General features: G+C 34.4%; 1 protein-coding gene across 1 annotated transcript in view; it reads right to left on the bottom strand.

Annotated features, from left to right (window-relative positions):
* Positions 1 to 20864, bottom strand: part of LOC119529478 (UDP-glucuronosyltransferase 2A3-like) — a 65033-nt gene that overhangs the window by 27410 nt on the left and 16759 nt on the right. The window contains exon 2 of the mRNA XM_037829922.1: positions 4495 to 4643. Within this exon, the coding sequence (XP_037685850.1) occupies positions 4495 to 4643 (149 nt within the window). The remainder of the gene's footprint in view (positions 1 to 4494; positions 4644 to 20864) is intronic.

The raw sequence follows: 20864 nt of genomic DNA on the forward strand, positions 1-20864 counted from the left end.
TCAGACAACTGTCTTTTCATATCTTTTGCTCATTTTATAATTGGGCTGTCTGTACTATTGTCATTGAGTTGTAGGATTTCTTTGTATATGCAAGATATCAGTCTTTTGTCAGATACATGGTTTCCAAAAATTTTTTCCCATTGAGTTGGCTGCCTCTTTACCTTTTTGAGAAATTCCTTTGAGGTGCAGAAACTTCTAAGCTTGAGGAGTTCCCATTTATCTATTTTCTCTTTTGTTGCTTGTGCTTTGGGTGTAAAGTCTAGGAAGTGGCCGCCTAATACAAGGTCTTGAAGATGTTTTCCTACATTATCTTCTAGGAGTTTTATGGTACTTTCTTTTATATTGAGATCTTTGGTCCATTTTGAGTTAATTTTTGTGTAGGGGGTGAGGTAGGGGTCCTCTTTCATTCTTTTGGATATGGATATCCAACTCTCCCAGCCCCATTTGTTGAAAAGACCATTATGACTCAGTTCAGTGACTTTGGGGGCCTTATCAAAGATCAGTCGGCCATAGATCTGAGGGTCTATCTCTGAATTCTCAATTCGATTCCATTGATCTATATGTCTATCTTTGTGCCAGTACCATGCTGTTTTGGCAACTGTGGCTTTATAATAAGCTTCAAAGTCAGGGAGTGTAAGTCCTCCCACTTGGTTTTTCTTTTTTAGAGTGTCTTTAGCAATTCGAGGCATCTTCCCTTTCCAAATAAATTTGATAACAAGCTTTTCCAAGTCTGCAAAGTAGGTTGTTGGAATTTTGATTGGGATTGCATTGAATCTGTAGATGAGTTTGGGTAGAATTGACATCTTAATGACATTTAGCCTTCCTATCCATGAACATGGAATATTTTTCCATCTTTTAAGGTCCCCTTCTATTTCTTTTAGTAGAGTTATGTAGTTTTCTTTGTATAGGTCTTTTACATCTTTGGTTAAGTTTATTCCTAGGTACTTGATTTTTTTAGTTGCTATTGAAAATGCTATCTTTTTCTTGAGTGTCTCTTCAGTTTGTTCATTTCTAGCATATAGAAACATTACTGACTTATGTGCATTAATCTTGTATCCCGCTGCTTTGCTAAATTTGTTTATTAGCTCTAGTAGCTGTATCATCGATTTCTCAGGGTTTTCTAGATATAAGATCATATCGTCTGCAAACAATGACAGTTTTACTTCTTCTTTTCCAATTTGGATGCCTTTTATTTCTTTGTCTTGCCTGATTGCCCTGGCTAGCACTTCCAGCACAATGTTGAACAACAGTGGTGACAGCGGGCATCCTTGTCTTGTTCCTGATCTTAGAGGGAAGGCTTTCAGTCTCTCACCATTGAGTACTATGCTGGCTGTGGGTTTTTCATATATGCTCTTTATCATGTTGAGGAAGTTTCCTTCAATTCCTACCTTTTGAAGTGTTTTTATCAAAAACGGATGTTGGATTTTGTCAAATGCTTTTTCAGCATCTATTGAGATGATCAATTGATTTTTCCCTTTCGAGTTTTTAATGTGTTGTAATACATTGATTGTTTTTCTTATGTTGAACCATCCTTGCATCCTGGAATGAACCCCACTTGGTCATGGTGTATGATTTTTTTAATGTGTCTTTGGATTCGAATTGCAAGTATTTTGTTGAGGATTTTTGCATCTATATTCATTAGGGAGATTGGCCGGTAGTTTTCCTTTTTTGTAGCATCTTTGCCTGGTTTTGGTATTAGACCAATGTTAGCTTCATAAAATGAGTTAGGTAGTGTTCCATTTTCTTCAATGTTTTGAAAGAGTTTGAGTAAGATTGGTGTCAGTTCTTTCTGGAAAGTTTGGTAGAATTCCCCTGTGAAGCCATCTGGCCCTGGGCATTTATTTGTGGGAAGATTTTTGATGACTGATTGGATCTCTTTGCTTGTGATGGGTTGGTTGAGTTCTTCTATTTCTTCTCTGGTCAGTCTAGGTTGTTCATATGTTTCCAGGAAATTGTCCATTTCTTCTACATTGTCCAGTTTATTGCCATACAGTTGTTCATAATATCCTCTTATAATTTTTTTAATTTCACCTACATTTCTTAACTTGAAGATTCAAGCAAAGTATAAAAACCATTGTTAGAAAGGCTTATTAAAAGTTAGAAGCATCTAATTTCTTTTAGAGGAAATATAAACTGATACTTATGGCTTAAATATATAATCAGTGATTACTAAGATAGACATTAAATGAAACTGCTATACAACAGCAATAGGTGATAACGAGTAGGGTAGCACTTTTCCTGGTTGATGGACACTGTTATCCCCCAGGTTTAAATTTGCCAAACAACTGAGTTTGTAAACTTATAAAAATATTATTTGGAAGCAAGCCCAAGGAAGGGTCCTGAAGTGGGCTTCTGGAACTTTCAGCAAGCTATTTTTCATCCAATAAATTATTACCAAATTGATCATCTTTCCTTTCAGACAGAAGTTCAGGATTATTTTTCGCAAGCTTACACTTTACTGATTAATTGGGTGAAGAAGTTTGTTAGAAAAGGAACATACAATAATTTCTTTTAAAAGAGGATAAATTGTCTGATGCTGTTATACCATAAAAAATGTTATGAAGCAGTGCTATTTTTTTGGCATCCTGATGTATAAAATTCCCACCAGAGTGGAATACTAACTTCAGGCCTTAAATTGAACCTTATCCCAGAATTGACATGTAGTTCCCTGTGTCAACCCTTAACACTTGTGCAAGTTTGGCACTGCAGCCTCTGGGTTTGCAGTCATTCATTTCATAATATCTGTGAGTGCTACCCTCTAAATATATGTCATAGATTCTCTGTGAAACTGTTTGTAGCACCTCTGGAGTTACTATGTTTCTCAGTTTACAGATATTAAAATAATCAGGGGAGGGGAAGTATATGAGGTGAACATAGAATGCTATTTCTCAGCTTGCCTAATAGTAGAGGAACATCTCAGTAGCCACAGAAATTGGTGTTTTACTATTTTGATTCATCTACTCTAAACAAATGTGTGTGTGTGTTTGTGTACAAATGTATATAAAAACATACATGCGTATCAGTTGAGTTTTTGACCTTGATTTCACTATACTGCAGTGTCATTTTAATTTTTATAATCCCAGTATTATTTTTATTCTGTGCATTCATTGACTGACATAAATCATTCTTAGTCATTCTAACCCATGATTTCCCAAACTTCTATATCAATAGGTACACTGAATTTTAAAGAGAATAATTATCTCCCTCTTGCATAACTTACCTGATATGTTTTTCTGAAATCATGAGATTCACGTGGTATGTTTGTGTGTATCAGGGGAAGGTGGAGGTGGGAGGCTGTGAAGGTGGAAGGAAAAGCATAGTAGTGTATAATGAGAGAGGATCTAGAGAGCCATGACAAAGTCACATCTCTATCTCTAGTTGGATCGTGGTTCATTATCGCCTATAATAGCAACTCTCAATAGAGCTTGGTTTAAAAGTATAATTCACTGGTATCAAAAGGATATTCAGAATCCTCAAAACAAATTTCATACATCAATATGCACCTGATCATAAAAGGAAACAAGGAACTCTCCTGGAAAGAAATAACATTTACCCTGATATATTCCTAAAGAGATTTTGGTCATTTTCCCACAACCTCAGTAAATAGGGTCTGTATTCTTATTACCTATTGATAACTAAATACAAGATTCTTATCATGCTTGTCTATTACTCTCTTTGATTCTCAGTTCTGTTAACTTCCAACTTTCCTGGAACTCTACATTTATACTTTGGTGCATGGTATGAATTTTATTTTTCACTCCCAAATCTCATGCTGATAAAGAACCGATTCAACATTTGAGTCTCTCATTTCTCTGAATTCTACTTTATGCTGATGAATCTCAATCTATTTCTGTTGCTGTCTGCTGAGATTGGGACCTTGTACTATCCAATTAATTTCTAAATTCCCCCTAAAGATTGTGTTGTCTCCTCACAGTGATTAGGACCAAAATCAACTCTTTCTCAGCACAAAGACATTTTTCCACTAAGTGTTTCCTGTCTCAGTAAAATTCACCAGTGTCCAAATAACCTCCACGATGGAAATTCAGGAGTCTTCATGGAATCTATACTTACTGAATCTGTGGATTTAATCCAAAGTTCTTGTTAAAGAAAGTTTATCTTTTTTTCTACCATGGTAAATTGCCTTGTTCAGAATTCTATCATTCTTGTCAGACTATCAGTTTTTTTGTTTTTTTTTTTTTTTTTTTTTTTTTGGTAGCTCTAGTTTCCTGGCCCACCAATCTGCTACCTGAATGATAGCCACAAGGACATTTTTAAGAGTGTCTATGTCACTTTTCTGCTTAACATTTCAATGTGAAGACCAATATACTTAATATTACTCATAAAAACACCTGTGACCTGGAAAATAGAACTGGATTGGCAAACTAAAGTTATCTAACCCATGTATCTGTTACTGAGGCAGCATGCTTTAAAAGAAAATAAGGATAAGGTATAATGTCTTAAGGTATACAAAAGCCTCCCATTTGATAGACTTACCTTAGGTAAAGGTTTGGCAGGCTTGCAGTGCAATCCTCCAACAAACTCAAAATTAGGTAAATATGGACGAGGATATTCAAAATCCCAAAATGTTCGAATTAGCCAAATTTCAGCTTTCCCTACAGTCTCACATAATGTAGTGGGTCTTCCTGGAGGAAAGGAAGAATGGTGGGTGGGAAGATTGGCATAAAAATTAAATGAAAACAATTATACTGGTAATTTTCTGATAAGGTATGAAAGGAAAATCAATTTGTATCCTCTAGAAACCCATGGATTCTAGATGTCAAAATGTAGTGCATTAGGGTGCATTAAGGCTCTAATATGAAACAATTAGAATGTAAATAAGGAAGAAAGGAAGGCAGGCAGGAAGTAGGAAGGAAAAAGGAAAGTGGAAGGAGGAGAGAGAAAGGAAAAGAGATAGAGATGAATGAAGTACAGGAGAGAGAAGAGGGCAATGAATTTTGGGTAGAAAAGAATAGCTTTAAGTCAGTGTACTAGTACCACAATATGTTTAATCAAAATTTAACCACAGCTCCAAGATACTGATGAATTTATTACTCATTTGTTTTTCTCTCTGGTTAAATTACAGATGCTGGATTAGTCACAACATATCTGTACAAAATCATCAGTCAATAGTTTCCAGTTTCATGTCAGGAACATACTTGCCTCATATTTGAAAGAGCTCACCACTTACATCCCACTTGATCCTCCTTAGTGAATTCCATCATTTCTATTAAAGGGTCATTATTTTCTTAGTAACAAGTCCCTGTGTAATTCACATCCATATTGATCCTCTTTTGGAATTTAAGGCACACAACAACATACCATTATTACATGCTTACTTTTATTTTATCTTTAAATGATGTTTTCTAAAGAGGAAAAAATTCTATGTATTATTAGAAATTATGTACAAAATAACTACCTTTACAAATTACCAGTTAAATCACTTCAATATGAAGAAAACATATTTTGCAAATGAGAAAAAGAAAAAAAAATCTGAGCTGGTGGGCATATAAATGTAAGAAAAAAACACGTTTTTTGAGGCTTCACCTTCTAAGTTTGATGTTATGGTTGAGGTCATTTATTCCAATAACTTACTTTGATAGCGAAGAAACTTTGCCCAAGGACACTAAGTTTGAGATTGTTAAAATTTGGATGAGATCCTGATTACATAGCTTCAGAGCCAATTCATTTCTATCCTCCATGTATCTTGATGTATGTATCTGACATCCTACTGTGATTATCAATGTCTGGTGATTTTGGTGCACATAACATTTTGATTGCATTTTAAGAAAGATCAACATTAAAGAATTATCCAGAGTTCAGTATTAAAAGCAGCTACTCACAATGACAGTTATGATGAGGATCAAAATAAAAGAGAATGAAATTGCACAGAGTATATAAAAGTTGACAGATAAATTCATAAGATTTATTTGTAATAGCATTCTATGTAACAAGAATATCAAATTAAAATTAACCATTAAACCTTTCTCTATAATTATATTATTCACATAAAACTTAGTCATAAAAACAATGGATAATTATAAAAATTAAATTTGAGCTATCATATAAATATTGTTATTGAATTAATCCATTACTTTGAATCTACACAGTGAATCACATGAGATTGCTTTTAATTGTGAGAATTCTTGAGGGCAGCATCAATGCATGACCAAATTCTTTAATGTAGGTGAGACAGACTGGAGGGAACTTCATTGGATGACTGTTTTCCATTCTCTCAGAGGTAATTCATATTACCTTTTTGGATGTCTAGAGAAAACTCTCTTAGTCTCCCTAAGTTATTATTAAGTTCTTGTTCAAGCCATGTGAATAAAATAACATGTACAATTTTGGACTGCATTTTTAAAAAAGGATGTTGCTTGTCCTCCATTTCTCTTTAACTTTCTCTCTAGTCAGAAAACAAATGTCCTTTCTTAACCTTATGGACAAAAACTGCACTGCAAGGGATGCCAGAGTGATATCATACTCAGTTCCTGGATACCTGGATGACTTGACAAGCAGAAATGCCTTTCTTCCTTTGAACACTTACATCAAGAGAAATTAACTTCTCTGCAGCTTAGAGCATGGTATCTGTTTTCTCTTTTTCACTGCAGCATATACTGCAAAGTTAACTGGTTTAACTTAGGTGAGAAATGATGGTAACTCTCACCAGGATAATGCCAATGGATGTGCTAAAAAGAGTGAAATTCGGTGCATATTTTGAGGGTATAGCTGATAGGAATTTCTGGCAAATTGTTTGTGGAGTAGGAGAAAAAAGAGAGACACATTTTGTTGCTTGTACTTTTTTATTTGAGTAAGTGCATGAATTAAGTTTCCACTATCAAATAGAGAAAGATAGGAAGAACATGTTTGGGGTGGGGTTTGAGCTGGAACTCAGGTTTATATAAGAAAATTATGAAACATTAGTTGACATCCAAACAGAGATGTGAACTAGGAAATGGAGTTTATAAGGCTGCAGTGCAGGGGAGAACATGTCACAAAGAAATGCCAATTTTGGAGTCTTCAACTTACAATTTATAATTCAAACTGATTAATTGGATGAGATCATGAAAGAATGGATATAAATTGAGAACATAAATGTTTAAAAACAAAAAACTGGGCCTTTTCAAACTTAAACAAACCCATATACTTAAGAGTAGGATATGAACCCAATGCATTCTATATTTTTTGTACTATTAAGTAGTATAGTAAAGATGTTGGTTAACTCCAGATGTTGCATATTTGTAAATATGCAATGAGTGTGGTCACTAAAAAAAAAGACACAAATCTTTAACTGACTAAAAAGTAGAATGAAAATGCTAAAGAAAAAGAAAGCTTCAAATAAGAGGCAAAGGAAGTGAAAAAATCAGAGAAAAATAAAATATATAAAATAATTATACAAATAAAATATATCTTTAGCTCAATTGATGTAAATAGAGAAAAATTCCCAGATGAATGACATTGAAATTACATTGTATTAACACAAGTTCAGGTACAAACTGACAAAAAAATGCACATTTAAATATTGGTGTAATATTTAAGTTCCATACAAGTATAAGAAAAATAGGGAAAGTGAAAAGAAAATGAAACAAATTTATCTCTCTATCAAATAAAAAGAACAGAATAAGGAGGGTGAGAATAAATTAAAAAAATAGAAAGACCATGAGCAAATGTTAGAAATTAAATACAGATATTTTCAAATAAATTCAAAAGGATAAATATTCTCTAGTAAATCACATAAACATTAGATTAAAAAAATTCAGTTACATTCTGGTGAAAAGAGAGCAGTTCTAATACTTTGAGATGCATAATAATTTAAAACAAACTGATGGGAAAAGGTACTATATATATACTTGTCCAAAGAAGGAAGATGTAACTCTATTAATATTTTTAAAAAACTATTGCTTTAAGCTCAGTAAAGGTTACCAGAAATAAAAAGTACCTTGAAAGTAATAAAATAGTTTCAATTCTCTAGGAAGCTGATAGTTTTATATATGGATACAGCTAATATCATAACTTTAATCCCTATAAAGCAAATATGACATTTAAGGAAGGAATTTAAAAATCCAACAATATAGAGAGAGATTTTATCACACATACTTCAAAAACTGATATGCACATCTATGACTAGCCACAAAAAATTCAAAATTGTGTTCATACAGGCCATATTTCTGATTACAACCCAATTAAATTAGAGATTAACAGAAAAATAGACCCCTAGCCAATTCCATGTGGTAGACTGATTGCCTTAATGGCCTCACATTTCCATACTTCTCTGCACCCATGTCCAAATTATGAAATAGTGCTTAAGTATTTCTTCTTTTATCTTTCACCTCTGCCTTGGTATTAGAACACTCTAAAACTAACCTGCTGAATTGATGCAAAAGATACACTGAGGGACCAGGTAAACCCTCATACATGTAGAGGAGAGATCCCTGTACCAGATCTATAGTTGATCACAGTTGAATAAGTAAGCCCATTAGAGACTAGATGTACCCTGCCAATGAATAGGCCTGTGAACAATAATAAATGACCATTCTTTGATGCCACTCAGTTTGGGGCAGTTTGTTTCAAAGCATTCTTGTCACAACAGCTAATGGATATACTCCCTAATGGATATACTCCCTTATACTTCAAATTTGAAAGACACATTTCTGCACTCTCCAGCCAAAGAAGAAATTAGAAAATATTTAGACCTGAATTTAAAAATTTTAAAAATAAAAGCTTGGGGAATACAGAAAATACAGAATTTGAAATAAGTTGTAGTTTTTAATAATTACAATCAGCTTAATATCTTAACTTAAGCAATCAGCAAAATATCACAGTAAAGTCAAACTAGTAACTAAAATAAGCAAGAAAAAAGAAGGTATAAGTAAACTAGAAAAACAAAATCAAGTCAATCTCATTAATAAAATAGATTTTCTAATCCTTAAAAAAAGTTTAGCTGAATTTGTGACATGTTAAAAGAGGATATCATGAAGAAGTTGGTTCAGTCTAAGAATGAATGATAGATTAAAATATTAAAAATCAAAAGCGTGATTTACGTTATTAACAAAGAAAGAAAAAAATCATAATTATATCAAGCAATAAAAACTCAGTATCGATAATTTCAAAAGGTGTTAGCAAATTAGGAATTAGAAAGAATTCTCTGAGTTTGACTATAGACACCTACCAAAGCCATAATGGAATGTAACATTTGTGACTTATTGAATGCATTCCCTTAAAATGAATGAGCTGTGGATAAATATATGGTATGTGAATATAACTCTATAAAATTGGAGGAAAATATATATATAGGAATAAATGTGTTGGAGAAAACATGGTGAGAGGGATGATGCCTCACCAATATGGACTAACTACAATGTGTAAACTCAGAATTGAATCTTAGAACATAGTCTAATGTGGACACAATAATTGTAATAGTCCCTAGATTGTAAGCTCTTACAGCAGTTAACTCTATCCCTGAATTGTAAGGCCTGTCTCTAAACTTTGAGATGCTGATTCCCTAGTGTATAACCTGATTGGTCTCCGGAACAATGCATATCTATGAGACACCTGAAACTCAGAGCTAGAGCTCGGCAGATATGAATGTCAGTACTAGTGCATACAGCCACTGTCAAAAAAAAAAAAAAAAAAGCTGAAAAAGAGCCCAGACTTCAGTTAGTGATATGAATGAAGTAGGTCTGGTTAAGACCAGGGCAAGCCAGGCTAAAGGATAAAGGTTGAAACTGATTGTGTTTTAAAACTTCAACTTTCATATGAGACCAAGGGAACAGATATCTATTTGGTACAGGATCTAAATTTTCTAAACGGTACAACTCTACAGTCGATTTGTTCAAACACCACAATTGCGTGGAACTTTGAATAGGAAGTGAGATACAGTAGGTTAGTATAGGCTGGAGTGAAATAGTGACACATCCTAGAGTAATTTGGGCAGATAATAAAAAATATATTTACAGCCTCCCCCTCCCCAGCCCCGAGGATCTGGGGGAAGGTACGCATGTGTTGGACATCCTCACCTGGACTGGTGTTGATGTTGTCACAAACATTGGGACTGGCGGTTTGATGTGCTGAGCCCTCGAGCATGGGACTCACCCTTATGAAGCTCATGACCACAAAGGAGAGTCTAAACTTGTATGTAATGGTGCCTAAGTGTCTCCCCCTGAGTACCTCTTTGTTGCTCAGATGTGGCCCTCTCTATCTCTAACTGAGCCATCTCGACAGGTGAACTCACTGCCCTCCCCTCTACGTGGGACCCGACTCCCAGGGGTGTAAATATCCCTCGCAACGCAGAGTATGACTCCCGGGGATGAATGTGGACCTGGCATCATGGGACTGAGAGTATCTTCTTGACCAAAAGGGGGATGCAAAATGAGACGAAATAGTTTCAGTGGCTGAGAGATTCCAAATGGAGTCGAGAGGTCACTCTGGTGGACATTCTTATGCACTATATAGATAACACCTCTTAGGCTTTAATGTATTGGAATAGCTAGAAGTAAATACCTGAAACTACCAAACTCCAACCCAGCAGTCTGGACTCCTGAAGACAATTATATAATAATGTAGATTACAAGGGGTGACAGTGTGATTGTGAAGACCTTGTGGATCACACCCACTTTATCTACTGTATGGATGAGTGGAGGAATGGGGATAAAAACTAAAGGACAAATGGGGTGGGATGGGGGGTGATTTGGGTGTTCTTTTTTCAAATTTATTTTTTATTCTTCTTTTGGTTCTTTCTGATGTAAGGAAAATGTTCAGAGATAGATTGTGGTGATGAACGCATAACTATGTTATCATACTGTGGACAGTGGATTATATATCATGGATGATTGTATGGTGTGTGAATGTATTTCAATAAAACTGAATTTAATAAAAAAAATGATAGCATTAAAAAAAATGAATGAGCACAAGTCAATGATAAGTTGGAATGACAAATTTAAATCAATAATGTCTTAATCTAAATGCAGCTTATAAAGAAAGAAAAAGAGAATTGAAACACAGGAGATCTAGTGATGTAATATATATTTTTTTGTATATCATGTGACTGTCAAGTAGCAAACCCCAAAATATACAGTTGAATAATAAGTTTGAATCAGCCAGTTTGTTAATTTTGATTGAATACAAAAACAATCTGAATTAGCAATTTTAATTTCTATGCACAGGCAATAATCAGAAAATGTAATAAAAACCTATAATACAACTTAAAATATTTCAATAAATTTATTAATGTTGTATAAGCTTTTTATTATTAGAATTATAAACATCTTATTGAAAACAATATCCAGAAATTAAAAAGACAGAGATATCCTATGTGTAGGAAAACAAATTCATAAGATGTCTATTCTTACTAAACCAATTTACAGATTCAATGTAAAATTCATTAAAATCTAAAAATTTCAGGTTTTATGAAACTTGAAAATTTATAGAACATTAGAGGTGATTGTGAAGGTAAAAGCCAAGAATTACCAAGGGACTCTGGAAAAAGACTCTTCAATAAATAATGATGGCACAATTCCCTATTCCACTGCAAAAGAAAGAAGGAAGGAAGAGAGGGGTAGAGGAAGGGAGGTAGGGTGGGAAAGAGACAAGAAGAGGAGTAAGAAGGAACATAGTGAAGAAATAGAGGAAAGGGAGGGAAGTAAAGGAAAAATGAAAGAAACTGACCCCACTTCCAATGTACACACATATAAATAAAATTTTAAATTCAAAATGATATATAAGGAAACATTTATGATTTGGGGATAGGAGGGCATTTCTTCAAGCATATGAAGGAAAGTCATAAAGGAAATATTTAGTTTGACCACATGATATTTAAAAAATGCAAAACAGTTCAAAGTATGATATTGCAAAAATAATGAGAAGGCATATCATTAGCTGGGAGAAGATATTTGCATTCATAAAACCAAGAAAGTATTATCTATAATATAAAAGAATTTCTTGAATCAATCAAAATTTAATTTTATATACTTTTTGGAAGGTATGACATATTTAAAAGTGTGCAAATTCATTCATAATATTTAAAAGATGTAAAAATGTTTCAGTATATATACACTCCTTTAAACAATCAAAAGGAAATTGGTAGACTAAATATATATATATATATATATTTATAGTATTTATCACTGAACATGTGCCAGAACAATCAGAGATTGACAAATGCCTGAACAGTTAGAGAACAATAAAATAAACAACCCAAAAGAAAATTACACAAATGATGACCACCCTCAGGAAAGGTCTGAGAATAAAGCCTAAAACACTGAACAATTTTGGATGGCGACATGGCAGACACATGTACAAGGAGTTCAATGCAACATATTTTATAATAGCTATGAGCTGAACAACACAGGTAGTATTCTCAACTAGATTAATTAAACAAATTGTTTCATCCATACAAGGTAATAATATAAAATAAATATAAAGAATAATGTTGATTTTAAAGTGATGATGTGGAAAGATCATAAAATCTATATTTGTTAAAAAAGATAGAAATGAATATTTAGCAATTGTTCCTATTTGCTAAAAAGGGAAATCAGAAGATGTGTACAATGCCAATACTTAACAATGCATAGAAATAACTTGATATGAAGAAATGAAAAGTTAACAGTGCCAATTTAGCAGAAAATGAAGATGAAATTGAATTTTATTGCATATACTTTTGTCCATTTGGGTTTTTAAACCATATTTATTTGTTTATTCTATTATGACATAAAGTATGAAACAATGCTTCAGATCTGTCTAGTGAAGAACATGAGAATACACAGGAATGAAAACAAATGAGAGAACTTGTAGGAAAAGGAAACCTTCTACAGATTATAGAGTTAAAACTTTGTCATATATACTAAGGATAAATTTAACCCACAACATTTATATATAGAAGAGACTATCCTTTTCCTCTGTTTCTTTTTAATATGACAAATTCATTCAGAACTTTGTCTTATAAACTATGGTTTGGAACTAGGGTAGCATATATAATTTTCAGAATAAGGAGAAACTGTACAGCTGTTTTAGCAAAAATGAAAAGGCAGAATGTATTGTTTCTTTGGAATTATTATCTGATTACAGTAATATGTATTGAAAGACCCTTCAATACTGCAAAACAATTCTCAAAATTTCCTTTTTTTGTTTTTTTTAAATAATATCTCCATTGCTTGAAAGCTACTACATGAACAATTATAATTTATCATTGGATTCATCAACAAATTGGCATCCACATACACTTAAAGAGGCAGTTCAGTTCTGGAAAATAAACCAGCAGACAGAAAAGCTGATTGATGTTTCCAAGGCAGAGATTACATAGATCTCATGACACTTCTGGTTATATTCTAGAGGCCACAACCTGACACTATAACTGTACATCTATAAGAATAAAAGCCTCCTTGGACAAAAGCATGGTATTCCATAAGAATTTTCCTTAGAAACTTTTAGGTAATCTCTTAAAACATGTTTGGATCCTTAATTATTACCTTCTCATACTGTAAGGAGGAAAATTCTCCCAACATATTTTGGGAATTAAAAATAGATTACATGTTAAGAAGATAAATGCAATTCTTATTTATCTTAAAGTCAATGAACCCACAAAAAACTCTCTAATACTAGGTATGGTATTATTTATACTAAAGCACATTTAACAGAAATCAAGCTAGAACATGGAGAAGGCAAAAATAATGCTCTGAAAATTTTGAAGTTTTTTTATATGCTTTGTGCCACTAAAAGATAGATTTCTGTGTTTAATGGAGCAGCATAAAAACTTCCTAGATACACAAAGTTAGCCCCAGAATTTTCTATGTAGTAGTGGTCACAAAGATCTCAATTGCTTAAGTCAGATAATAGAGTGGGAAGTTATTTAATGTTCAACGGAACCCAGAAAATAGGGGAGAGGGGAGGTGACATCATCAACAGGGCAATGTAAGGCATCCCCTGAAAGAGCTTCCTGAGATATTTCATGAATAAAAGGACAATTCCCACTTATTAAGAACTCTTGAGCAGATAGACTGTGGAAGGACTCCAAAAATGCTGAATCAAAGAAACAAAAATATCAGGCAGGAAAATTCTGTCCCAGATCACTAGTTGGTGTCCATTCCCCTGCTCTTCACATGCTCCCAGGAAGCTTGGGAATCACACAGAGGAAGCATGGGCTGGGTTCCTCCCACCACAGATGGACACTGAGAAGTGAATCACAGCAGTGAGTTAGAACTACACACACACACACACACACACACACAGAGCACAGGGACCTAAGTCCTTAGTGACCCAAGACAGAGTACAAGCCACTGAGGAGAGGTACATACAAGAGGGCCCCCAGGAAAATAAAAAGAGAGACTAGGCTGTGCTGGAAGGCCTGTTGTGCCCTCACTCAATCTAGTTTCAGTCAGCTGGTCCACCTAAGGCAAAATGACTTTCAAAATTGACCCACTTTCTGGATACACTCCCCCTCATTCCCTGGAGCAGGGCACCATTGCAGAGAGGAAAGCAGAGACAGAAGGGCCTCACAGAAGAAAAGGGGTTAAACTGAACTACTGTGATATACGATGTGTCCTGGAACTGAGAAATGTAAGGAAATCAGGGCACTGAGTGAGGGAGAGAACTTAAATAATTCATAGGAGCTTGGGAGAAAAGTCTTCACTAAAACATATGGAACAGAGCAAGATTTTTGGAGAAGGATCAGAGGAAAGGACGGTTACAACTGGAGGTGAATTTGCACAAAAAGTGCAATATTAAAAATTGTACTGCATATCCAGGGCAAGAATCAGATGAAGAAGAGCTGGGAAAATATGAACAGTTAAACATTAGTTATTCTAAATGTCTAGAATAAGTTAGACTAAACATAAAGAAGAATGTTAACACAAAGCCAATCAACAATAAAACTGTAAACAGAAGGGAGAAATTAATCTTCAGGGGTTACTCTTCAAGATACTCAGAAGCCTAGACATCAGCAAGAAATTATATGACATACTGAGAAACAGGAAGATGTGGCTCAGTCAAGGGAACAAATATAAATTTCATAGGAAACATGGAAGTTGGAACAACCAATTGAAGATGTTCAAACAAATCTCTCAAATCAATCAAAGGAGATAAGGGGAAATATGCATGAAGAGATAAAGGATATTAAGAAGACAATGTGTAAGCATAAAGAATTTGATATGAAAAGAAACATAACATAAATGGGGAAGGAAGATAAAATAGTAGAGATTAAAAATACACAAGAAGAATACAACAGAAAATTTTAACAGACAGGAGAAAGAATCAGCATCTAGAAGAAAGAACAATTGAAATCATACAGTCAGAAGAACAGTGAAATAGGAGAATATAAAAAAATTGAGCAATGTGTCAGGGACTTGAGTGACAGTGTGAAGTACACAATCATATGCATAATTGGTATCCCAGGAGAAGAGAAGAGAAAAGGTATAGAAAGAATATTTTAGGAAAAAATGGACAAAAATATCCCAAATCTTATGAAAGACGTAAATTTACATGTTCAAGAAGTGTAATGTACACCAAACAAAACAATCACTAATAGACCTGCTCTGAGACACAAACTGATTAGAATATCAAATGCCAAAGATAAACAGAGTTCTGAAAGCAGCAAGAAAAAAGTGATTTGTCAATATATCTTCAATAAATTTAGTGTTAATTTTCATCAGAAACCATGCAGGTGTGAAGGCAGGGAAATGAATCTTTAAGGTACTGAAAGAGAAAAAATGCCAGGCAAAAATTCTTAATCAGACAAAAGTTCCCTCATATATAAGGGTCAGTTTAAAATATTCATCTATACCCAGAAACTGAGAGAGTTAGTCAACAAAGACCTGTCCTACAAAAATTGCTAAAAGGATTTCTGCAGATTGAAAGGAAAACATAGGAGGGAGTGGCTTGTAGCAGTGTGAAGAAATGCAGGGTAGCTAATGGGTAAATAATAAACCCAGTAATGCTGTATCCTCAATATACAACTCTACTATTTAATTCATATAAAAATCACACCACAATTGAACAAGAGAAAAACATATTTCCTGATACCAGATGTACAAAATATAAAGTGGTAAAGAGGGACAAAAAAATGTAAAAAGGGGAGACAGAGCAGTGTGGAAGTAGAGAATGTGTATGCCATTGAAACTATTGTAGAATCCTTTCAAATTGATAGATTATAGATGGAGCTTATGTAAAACAGACCCCAAGGTAACCACAGAGAATGTATTTAGAAAATATACAGAAAGAGAACTGAGAAAGGGATCAATCAGATACATCACAAAATATCAACTATCCAGGAAAGTATGTTGCCATAAATGAAAAGCATGACAAAAAAAGAAAATCAATTAATGTAATACACCATATTAGCAAATCAAAGGGGAAAAAACATAATCATGTTGATTGATGCAGAAAAAGCTTTTGAAAAAATCCAGCATTCTTTCTTGCTAAAAGCACATTGAAAGACAGGAATAGAAAGAATTTCCTCAACATGATAATAGGCATAGAAGCAAAACCCACAAAGAACATCATACAAAAGGGTGAATGATTGAAAGCTTTCAATCTAAGATCTGGAACAAGACAAGGGTGCCCACTGCCACCATTATTATTCAACTTATTTTGCTATAAGTTCTGGCTAAAGCAGTTAGGAAAGATACAGAAATTAAAGGCATTCAAATGGGAAAGGGAAAAGTAAAAGTTTCACTATTTGCAAATGGCATGATCATATATATATATATATATATATATATATATATATATATATATATATATAAAGTCCTGAAAATCTACCACAAAACTACTAGAACTAATAAAGTTCCACAAATGACAGGATAAAAGGTCAACATGCAAAAATCAGGAATGTTTCTATACACTCTTAATGAGCAATCTGAGGAAGATATAAAGAAAAAAAATCATTTTATAATAGCAACTAAAAGAATCAAATATCTAGTAATAAATTTAACCAAGGATGTCAAAAACCTGTACACAGAAAACTACAAAACATGGCTGAAAGAAATCAGAGACCTAAATCTATGGAAGGACATTCTGTGTTCATGGATTGGAAGACTAAATCATTAAGAGTTCAATTCACATAATATGAATTAACAGTTTCAACACAACCCCAATCAAAATTCCAACAGTCTACTTGGTGAAAAAGGAATAGCCAATGATCAAATTTATTTGGAAGGTTAAGGGCCCCTGAATAGCCAAAATCATCTTGAAAAAGAGAAGCAAAGTTGGAGGATGCACACTTCCTGACATTAAAGATTATTGCAAAGCTACAGATATCAAAACAACAGGGTACTGTACTTCTGGAAATGGCAGAGTGGTGAGGTGCGGGTTTAAGTTACTCCTCTGGGGCAGTTGGTAGAAAGCCAGAAACTGCATGGACTGGACACTGCAGAGGAATTTGAGATTGGACATTCTTCACACAAAACTCAGAAATGCATGGATCAGCTGAGATCAGCAAAATCTGTTAAGTTCTCACAGCCAGGAAACCAATGCCCCTCCCTACAAGGCACGATCCCAAGTGAGGAGAGGCCATCGGTGCTGGGAACCAGGAGGGAGAACTGCAGTTGCACTGCTGATTAACAAACTCAAACTCCTCAACAAAAAGCCCAACCACAGATAAACTGAGACCAGACACTGGAAAATCTGGGAACATTCAGTCTGGCAGAGAGGAGATAGGGCTAGAGAAACAGTAAAAAAAAGAAAAGAAAGAAAGAAAGAAAGAAAAACAGAGATTTTTGGAGTTCTGGTGAACATAATATGGATAAAGGCCAGGCTCGAACAGAATCAGACATGTATGCCAATCGAGGGATTGAGGGCCCTTGTCTGAAAAGCCAGTTTCTCTGCTTTCTTTATTGTTCCTTAATCAGTTTCAACTCCTTGTATTTTAGCATTTCAGTAGCTCATTAGATCCACAAGGACTACAAATAGTCTATACTGGGACCACCTTTTTCTTTCTTCTTTTTTTTTTTTCATCAATTTCTCTTTTTTTAAAAACAATTATTCAATGAACCCATTACAGAAAGCATCAAAGACTTGCAGTTTGGGCCAAGGCAAGAGCAGAGCTAAGAAAGCTCTCAGAGACAAAGCAATAAGTCTAGTGGTGGAGAAAATTTGCTAAACACCATAACTTCCCAAGAAAAGGGAAGTGTGTCCCAACTCCAGTGGTAGCCCTCCTTTTGGGAACTCAGATCTCAGTGGCTGGAATTCACAAACCAGCTTCAATCAGCCATGCCTGAAAGGGTCAGGGTCACCAGGGGAACTAAAGGCTCCACAACTCCTTACACTGGTGGGGGAACTGTGGGCTGGCAAGTGTCATCTGCTGGACAGCACAGGAAAAGCAACAAGTCTAGAGGCCTGACAGGAGGGTCTCATTCTGAAGGAAACTCCATACCCTCCTCCTGAGACCTGGGCTCCTCTCTAATGTGAAAATCTGACTGGGGTTGACCATATCTCAGGAGACCATCACACAAAAAGGAGATAGAGGCAGGACAAGAAACAGAAAACAGGAGGTGAAAAACTTTGACCAACTAAACAGAATCTAAGTTAAAGTTCTAGAATAAGCTGAACTAAACACCAAAGGTTAGAGAACAAAGTGAACCAACAAGAAAGCCCTAGGTAAAAGAGTAAAAACAAGCTCTAGAACAAACTAATCAAGAAAGTCAGATGCCTAGACAGCTTAAGATAATGAGCCATACTAGGAAATAGGAAAATATGGACCAGCCAAAGGAACAAACTAATAGTTCAACTGAGATACCAGAGTTGAAGGAATTATTGCTAAATCAATTCAATGAACTGAAGGAAGAACTAATTGGAGATGTTCAAGCAAATCTAAATCAATTCAAAAATCAAGTCAATGAACTGAGGGAAGACATAGCAAAAGAGATGAAGGATATGAGGACACTGGATGACCATAAGGAAGAATTCATAAACTTGAAAAAGCAAATGGCAGGATTTATTGGAATGAAGGGCAAATGGAGGAGATGAAAAAGACTATGGAGGGATCTAACCATAGATTTGAACAGAGAGAAGAAAGGATCAGTGAGTTGGAAGACCAGACATCTGAATTCATACACAGGAAAGAGGAGATGGTGAAAAGAATGGAAAAATATGAGCAGGGTCTTAGGGAGCTGAGTGACAACATGAAACACACAAATACACATGTTATAGGTGTCCCAGAGTGAGACAAAAGGACAAAGGGGGCAGAAAGAATAGAAGAAATAATTACTGAAAATTTCCCAATTCTTATGAAAGACAGAAAGTTAGAGATTCAAGAAGTACAGCACACACCAGCAGAATAGATCCAATAGATGTACTCCAAGACACTTACTGATCTGATTGTTCAATGGCAAAGACAAAGAGAGAATTCTGAAAGCAGCAAGAGAAAAGCAATCCATCATATACAAGAGAAGCTTTATAAGACTATGTACAGATTTCCCTGCAGAAACCATGGAAGCAAGAGACAGTGGTATGTTATATTTAAGATACTGACAGAAAAGAGCTGCCAAACAAGAGACAGTGGTATGTTATATTTAAGATACTGAAAGAGAACTGCCAACCAAGATTCTATACCACCAAAACTGTCCTTCAAAAATGAGGGGGGGATTAAAATATTTTCAGACAAACAGACACTGAGAGAGTTTGTGAATAAGAGACCAGTGCTGCAAGATATACTAAAGGGAGTGCTACAGGCTGATAGGAAAATAGAGGAGAGAAAGGTTTGGAGAAGAGTGTAGAAATGAAGATTATTAGGAAGGGTAAAAAGAGAGAGAGAGAAAAATGAGACATGACATTAAAATCCAAAAGACAAAATGATAGAAGAAAGTACTGCCCTTACTGTAATAACACTAAAAGTGAATGGATGAAACTCCCCAATAAAAAGACACAGGTTGGCAGAATGGATTAAAAACATGACCCATCTATATGCTGTCTACAAGAAACTCACCTTAGACATAAGGACAAAAATAAGCTGAAAGTGAAAGGTTGGAAAAAGATAATTCATGTAAACAGCAACCAGGAAAAAAAGCAGGATTTGCTATATTATCAGACAAAGTAGATTTCACAAGGAAAATGAGTAAAAGAGACAAAGTAGGACACTATATATTATTGAAAGGGTCAACTCATCGAGAAAACATAACAATCATAAATATTTATGCACTAAGCCAGAGTGCCCCAAAATTCATAAGGCAAACACAGTGAGCACTGAAAGAGAAGTAGACAACTCCACAATAATAGTTGGAGTCTTCAGTACACCACTCTCATCAGAGGACAGAACGTCTAGAGAGGATAACAAGGAAATGAAGATGTTGAATTGCATGATAAATGAACTAGACTTGGCAGACATTTTTTTTTTTTTTTTTTTGTTTTTTTTTTTTTTTTTTTTTTTTTTTTTTTTTTTTTTAGGTTTAAACCCAATTATATTTCACTTTTATTAAGGTAAATGGTCCAGTAAAAACAAATATTGCCAGAGTGGATACAAAAGCAAGATCCAAGTAAATGCTCTTTACAAGAAACCCACTTTAAATAGTAAGCCACACAATGGATAAAAGTACAAGGATGGAAAACGATATATTGTGGAAACAATAATTAGAAGAAATCAGGTGGCTATTTTTAATCAGACACTATCATTTATCAGACAACAAATGATTAAAATTTTTATTTTAATGATAAAAGAGTCAATACTTTAAGAAAGCATAACTATCTTAAATGTGTGTGCACTGGTAACTATCTTAAATGTGTATGCACTAAGAACAGAGCTGCAAAATCCTGCAACAAAAACTGACGAAACAGAAAGGAGTAATAGACAAATCCCCATCATAGTTGTAATTCCAACATTCCTCTCTTAGTAATTAATTGAACAAACAGAAAATCAGTAAGCATATATGATACTGGACAAAAGT

The sequence above is a fragment of the Choloepus didactylus genome, chromosome 3 (assembly GCF_015220235.1).
Source record: "Choloepus didactylus isolate mChoDid1 chromosome 3, mChoDid1.pri, whole genome shotgun sequence".
Classification (NCBI taxonomy): domain Eukaryota; kingdom Metazoa; phylum Chordata; class Mammalia; order Pilosa; family Megalonychidae; genus Choloepus; species Choloepus didactylus.